Consider the following 6,751-nt stretch of genomic DNA (forward strand, 5'->3'; position numbering starts at 1 on the left):
ATGTGTTGTGTGTGTGTGTGTGTGTGTGTGTGTGTGTGTGTGTGTGTGTGTGTGTGTGTGTGTGTGTGTGTGTGTGTGTGTGTGTGTGTGTGTGTGTGTGTGTGTGTGTGTTCTAGCTGATATATTTGCCCCCACCCTGGGGGGACTGTAAGGTGACACGGATAGACTCAGAATTCTTTGAGTCCTACAGCATCACCGCCTGCCGTATCGACTGTGAGACGCGCTACCTGGTAGAGAACTGTAACTGTCGCATGGTACATATGCCTGGTAGGTGAACCCTGACATCCAGCCGTTTACCTAGTCTGGACTTTTTACGTTTTCAAGTTCAACTTATATTGATTGATTATCTCTCTGTGTGCAGGAGATGCCCCATACTGCACCCCTGAGCTGTACAAAGAGTGTGCTGATCCAGCTCTTGGTAAGGAATAGATCCAGACTGTCGTTTCTTAGACCATAGCAACTCTATTTTGGGCCCTATATCACTATTACAATGCTGCGGCCTTTCTCTTTGCCCCCAGACTTCCTGGTGGAGAGAGACAACGATTTTTGTGTGTGTGAGACACCGTGCAACATGACCAGATACAGCAAAGAGCTGTCCTTCGTCAAGATCCCCAGCAAGGCCTCTGCCAAGTATCTGGCCAAGAAATACAACAAGTCAGAGCAATACATAGCGTGAGTCTTGTGTTCCAAACACCAGATAAAAACATTACAGTGATTATGGAGTACCCGGCAAGAAATGGCAAATACGTTTGCTTTGGTCTTTGGCCCTTGCATCTTTTACCCTTCAGTTCCATTTCCAATACACAGCAACGGAATAATGATTTTCTCTATCAGAACCGTCATATGTAAACTTATTGCTGTTTAGATGTTGAATATGGTCTCTTCCTGTAACAGTGACAATATCCTGGTTCTGGACATCTTCTTTGAGGCTCTAAACTATGAGATGATCGAACAGAAGAAAGCCTATGAAGTAGCAGGACTTTTAGGTATTTCAATGATGCTGAAAAAAAAACATGGATTTTCTTTTAAAGAATACTTTGTTGGAAATGTGTATCTTTTGGAGAAGTTTATTATCTTTGATAATCTTGTCCTTCTCTGTTCCTCCCAGGTGATATTGGTGGTCAGATGGGTCTTTTCATTGGAGCCAGTCTCCTTACTATTCTGGAGCTGTTTGACTACATCTATGAGGTCATCTTTTAATTTTCTCTAGTACTCTACAGTGACAGAAAACAACCACGTGTCCGTTATGCTTTCTGCCTGACTCATTATTGTAAGCTCTTAGAAAATCAGAAAAGTATGCTTGCTACACATAACTCTCAAAGAGAGAGGCACACACACAGGAATGACTCCAAAAATGTCCACCTTTTCTCTTACCAGCCTTTGTCTCAAATCGAGAGCATCACTGACCTTCGTATCTATGTTTCCTTACAGGTGATAAAGTACAAGCTCTGTCGAAGCTCAGATAAGAAACACAAGCACAGCAACAACGACCAGGGAGCTGTTCTGAGCCTGGACGATGTGAAATGTCACGTCAGTAACTTCCACTAAGCATTTGCAGCTCTCAGAAGAAGGCAGCCATATTGCTTCATGTCTAAACATCTCAATTAAGAATTTTATGTGCTGAAGCCAGGTTGTTTTTGTAAAAGAAAATGTGTTCTAAAAGAACGTACCTGGTGAGGTTCATGAATGTGTGTGGGGGGATATTCCTAGTTTTACCTTGCACACAGCAGGATACAAGACAACCAATCCAATGATCCACATGCATCCCTTAGATTTCATTGGCTAATGTAAATTGCTTTGCAACAGAACAATGGAATGCCAAATCAAAGATCCAAATATAGAAAAGTATTATCTCCAAAACTTCAGCTGATATTTTTTTCTGAGCAACAGTATAGTTAAAATGGATATCAATGGAGGTTGTGGTGTTGTGTATCAGCTTGAGAAACATGTCTTCACCCCATCAATTTCCATCAAGTTGTCTCATCTATATTTTTTGAAAAATCGGAAAATCTTAAAATCGTAGTGTCTAATTTAAAAGGGTGCTTTCTAAAAATGTTTAAAGCATATCTACAAAAGGATACACTTTTAAATGCTATATTGTCCCTTAACTCTGCTTTTCTCACTGGGTGTCTTTCATGAGTTTACAGGGTAGGTAGCATAAACATAACCACATGTAACATATGTATTTTCCTTAAAATACATATCAAAAGTCCAAATGCACTCATGACTACTGGTTTCAATTACATTTTCGGCCAACTTACAAACAAATACTTTATGAATTTATTGTTACAAATCAAAGTGCAAGGTTGCTAGCCAACTAGCCTATTCATGGTATCACTACTAGCCTGCTAATGTTAGCCCTACCAGCCTGCCAACGTCATGTTAGCACTGAATGAGTCAGCCAGTTGCTATCAACACCTAGCTTACTGCTACATTAAAGTAAACCAATGTTTTGGAAATACACAACGCCACCTAACCAGTTATCAAAATAATGTTAGCTATACAGTATGAAGTTATCTTAGCCAGCCAGGTAACAATAGCTATTTAGCCAACTAGCTATTAGCCCAGCCAGCCTAGCCAACCACCACAAACACATCACAACTATAACTGCAGATCAAAAGCAAAGAAAGAGCAGAGACTTACAGATTCATGGCTGGGGCCCATCCGATAGTAATACTTTTAAAAGAGTACAGGCTGAGTTAGCTACCAAAGCAAGGGGGAGGCGGGCGCTTCACCAGGGAGGAAGAGTCAGGAAAATCCAATAGCTATATAGTGAGAAAAATCCAAAATAGATAGATTCTAGATGTCAGTCAGCTAGTGGGCTAGCACCAAGCCAAGGTGAAAAAAGTTACAAAACTCCTGTAGCCAGAGGACATGCCAAAAAGTTGACAAAACAAAAAGGAGAACAGATGCTGTACTACACAATTAGAGCAAGCAGGTATGATTATCTCTTTCTTTTTGAGCCCACAGCAAGAAGGCACCATAACACAGTCACAAAGTCCATGGAGAGCATCATGATGCAGCATAGCCGCACAAGCCCTATTTGTTCACTGTTTACATCGCACTTCCTTCTGATTAGTGGATTGTAGCTCACCACCATCAACACTTGGTCTGGAATGTAATTACATGCTAGCATGGCTAATGGCTAACGATAGCCAGCTTGAGCTAGCTACCGAGCTAGTATACAAACTCGGTAGCACAGAGTAGATTATCCATATTACAGTGAGAAATAGTGCATTGTGGGTAGTTTAGAAGATATCAGTAAATTAGTTTATAAACATGTAATAACCCAAATATATAACTATGTTTGTACTTATAGGTAACCAGATCGTGACTACAACTAAGTTACTTAAGCAATAAGACTCGAGGAGGTGTGGTATATGGCCAATATACCATGGCTAAGGGCTGTTCTTAACCACGACGCAATGCGGAGTGCCTGGACACAGCCCTTAGCCGTGGAATATTGACCATATATCACAACCACTGAGGTGCCTAATTGCTATTATAAACTGGTTACCTACATAATTAGAGCAGTAAAAATATTTTTTTTGTCATACCTGTGGTCTGATATACCACAGCTGTCAGACAATCAGCATTCAGGGCTTGAACCACCCAGTTTACAATAAGTCTTTGATCACACTGTGTTGTTACATTGGTGACTAAAAACTCATGCTTCCTACCCTTTAAGTTTAACTTGTCTTTTTGTTTTGTTATTGGCTCATACTCCCACTCTTTTTTTGTCACCAACTATCCATTTCACATTATCCACCCCAGTCTCTCCGTGACAATTCTCATCCACCACCTCCATACTCTGCCAATATGCTACCTTATCACACAGAGCGGAGCAACTCAGAGGACTTCACCTGCTGAGCCAATTAGAACACAAGATAGTAAGGAAGTGGAGCATTTCAGTTTCATTCAAAAGTAGACAGAAGTCAGAGTATAAAGCTTATTTGTACAGAATCTTGATGATGGGTAATGCGTAACACTTCAATAGCACTTAGATCTCCACTGGTGCAAGATTAGTGATAGCCACGTATAGCTTGCTTGATGATAATTACTGCAGCCCACAACGTCATGAAACTGGCTATTTCATCCCATGTATACTGAGCAAAAACATAAACTAAACATGCAACAATTTCAACAATTTTACTGAGTTACAGTTCATATAAGGAAATCAGTCAATTGAAATAAATTCATTAGGCACTAATCTACAAATTTCACATGACTGGGCAGGGGAGCAGCCATGGGTGGGCCTGGGAGGGCATAGGCCACCCACTTGGGAGCCAGACCCAGTCAATCAGAATACAGAAATACTCCTCAGTTTCATCAGCTGTCTGGGTGGCTGGTGTCAGATCATCCTGCAGGTGAAGAAGCCTCTATGGGAAGGTCCTGGGCTGCGGTGGTTGCACGTTGTCTGTGGTTGTGAGGCCGGTTGGTCGTACTGCCAAATTCTCAAAAACAATGTTGGAGGCAGCTTATGGTTGAGAAATGAACATTCAATTCTCTCGCAACAGCTCTGGTGGTCTTTCCTGCAATCAGCATGCCAATTGCATGCTCCCTCAAAACTTGAGACATCTGTGTTATGTGACAAAACTGCACATTTTAGTGGCCAATTATCGTCCGCAGCACAAGGTGCACCTCTGTAATAATCATGCTTGTTTAATCTGCTTCTTGATATGCCACACCTGTCAGGTGGATGGATTATATTGGCAAATAAGAAATGCTCACTAAAAAGAATGTAAACAAATTGTGCACAAAATTTGAGAGAAATAAGCTTTTTGTGCTTATGGAACATTTCTGGGATTTTTATTTCAGCTCATGGAACATGGGACCAACACTTTACATGTTGCGTTATATTTTTGTTCAGTACAAAATACAATTGTTCTTGTGTCTTCTGAGAATGTAATTTTACTCGGGCTACATGTAGATATAGAGACCAGGACTAAGGAATTTTGGCTTTGGGTGTGTGATGGTGGGAAATGTCCTCTGATCAACTTGTAGATATTGGTTGAATGTGTGATGAGATCTTCAGGGCTCACCACTGGGTTGCATGTATGTCATCATAAACTGTGTGTTTTCTGTAAGCAGTATATTGGCATGTTTGTCCATGTTACATCTGTTGTCTGTTTATGTGTATGGTTGTGTGTGTGTGTGGGTGGGTGGGGGGAGCATGCTTTATTTGAGTGTGTCTGTTTGTGTTTTGAATGTACGTGTGTGTGATACTTCAAAAGTAATACACTTTCTCAAGTTGATGAATAACAGTCATGAAATTGGCCCGTTTTCTAATTTACTCCCTCTGTCCAATTGGTCAAGTTGACACAATTCAATGAAGTTGCATTTTCATAATGTATTATAGTGTAAAAACCAATACATTTTTTAATTGAAAAGATTGTTCACCATTTTCTAAGAAATAAAAGTCCAAATGGTGCTTTCTTGTTAATAGTTTTAGAGCTAAATGAATAGACTAGATAGAACTATGATGACAGATGTCAAACCACCTCTTTGACAATGGTAATATTGCCTGATTCCCCAATGTTAAACAATTGGACCACTGTTACTACAATATATTTTAGTATGAACCATTGGAGGTAGTTAGGAACACCTACAAATGATGAAGCCAATCTCTTATCACTCATGCCTCATATAACCATGCTAGATGTCTTTCTCATAGGAAAAGGGGAGTTATATGATAGTGTGTAACTGTGTAGTGTTATTCTCAAGCACAACAGTATCATCAACATATAAATTGAATGTAAATAAAATGCTGCAAGTAAGGAATATGGATAATGTTCTGATCGTGATTACAGAGTCTTGCCTATTGTTGTTGATGTAATTAATGTAGCTACAGTATGTGTATGTGATCTTACCTTTGTTTTTCTATTAATACTATGCCTACCAGTTTACATGTTTTCAAATGTTTTATTTGTCTCCAAAGCAACAATAAAGTATAATGACATTTCAATTCAGCGGAATCTGGCTTCATTTTTGGCAAGATCTGAAGTCGGTCTTAATAATTTTTTTATGATGGCCCAAACTCCTTACAACTGTTTCATATCCATGCTAGCTATACCTTTCCTGTACTACAAAGCACGTACAATACTTCCCAGAACTTAATCTTAAAAGGAATTACCATACCAAAATATTTGTTCACAACATGGGGTCAAGGAAGTTTACAACCAGGGTCTATGTAAACCATGTCTGAATAGGCACTTTCTGTGTAAAAAACAACTGAAAACTTCCTCTATTTGACCATATTGTCAAATCTAAACTGCTGAATATATTATTCTATTGGAATGTCTGTGTTTCCTTGTGACCAGTTCCTCCCCCCAACAAGGTCCCCTTTTGTTACAACACTTCAATAGTGTCTCACACAAGACTCGCTCCTTCTGCCAGTTAGTGTTGGTTACGAGATTATGGTCTGTGAAATGTACAATTGAGACAATGAACAACACCCATACCCAGCAGAGGAGATGAATGCTGCATGAACATCTTCTGCATGAGACACACTAAACCCATTGAGATTAGTCACAGTATTGGGAGGATAGTTAAAGATGGCTAAAATACAAACGGGCAGGGTAGTAAAAATGTAATTGAAAGAGAGATGCATCCCTGCCTGAGGGAAAGGTGTAACAAAGTAAATATTTTGCCCTCTCCTTTTAAATCTGCCGAGTTGCAGATATGAAATAATTTGAATTGAGATCAGTGGAATGTTGAGTATGTCAGCCCTGCTAAACTATTCTTTAACAAA

General features: G+C 39.7%; 1 protein-coding gene across 1 annotated transcript in view; it reads left to right on the forward strand.

Annotated features, from left to right (window-relative positions):
* LOC139557101 (acid-sensing ion channel 1-like) overlaps positions 1-5,965 on the forward strand; it is an 86,056-nt gene extending 80,091 nt beyond the window's left edge. The window contains exons 5-11 of the mRNA XM_071371469.1: positions 117-267; positions 362-418; positions 519-672; positions 895-986; positions 1,109-1,188; positions 1,432-1,530; positions 3,775-5,965. Coding sequence (XP_071227570.1) covers positions 117-267; positions 362-418; positions 519-672; positions 895-986; positions 1,109-1,188; positions 1,432-1,530; positions 3,775-3,870 — 729 coding nt within the window. The 3' untranslated portion in view covers positions 3,871-5,965. The remainder of the gene's footprint in view (positions 1-116; positions 268-361; positions 419-518; positions 673-894; positions 987-1,108; positions 1,189-1,431; positions 1,531-3,774) is intronic.
* Positions 5,966-6,751: the final 786 nt, after the last annotated feature.

This window comes from Salvelinus alpinus, chromosome 28, assembly GCF_045679555.1.
Source record: "Salvelinus alpinus chromosome 28, SLU_Salpinus.1, whole genome shotgun sequence".
Taxonomy (NCBI): domain Eukaryota; kingdom Metazoa; phylum Chordata; class Actinopteri; order Salmoniformes; family Salmonidae; genus Salvelinus; species Salvelinus alpinus.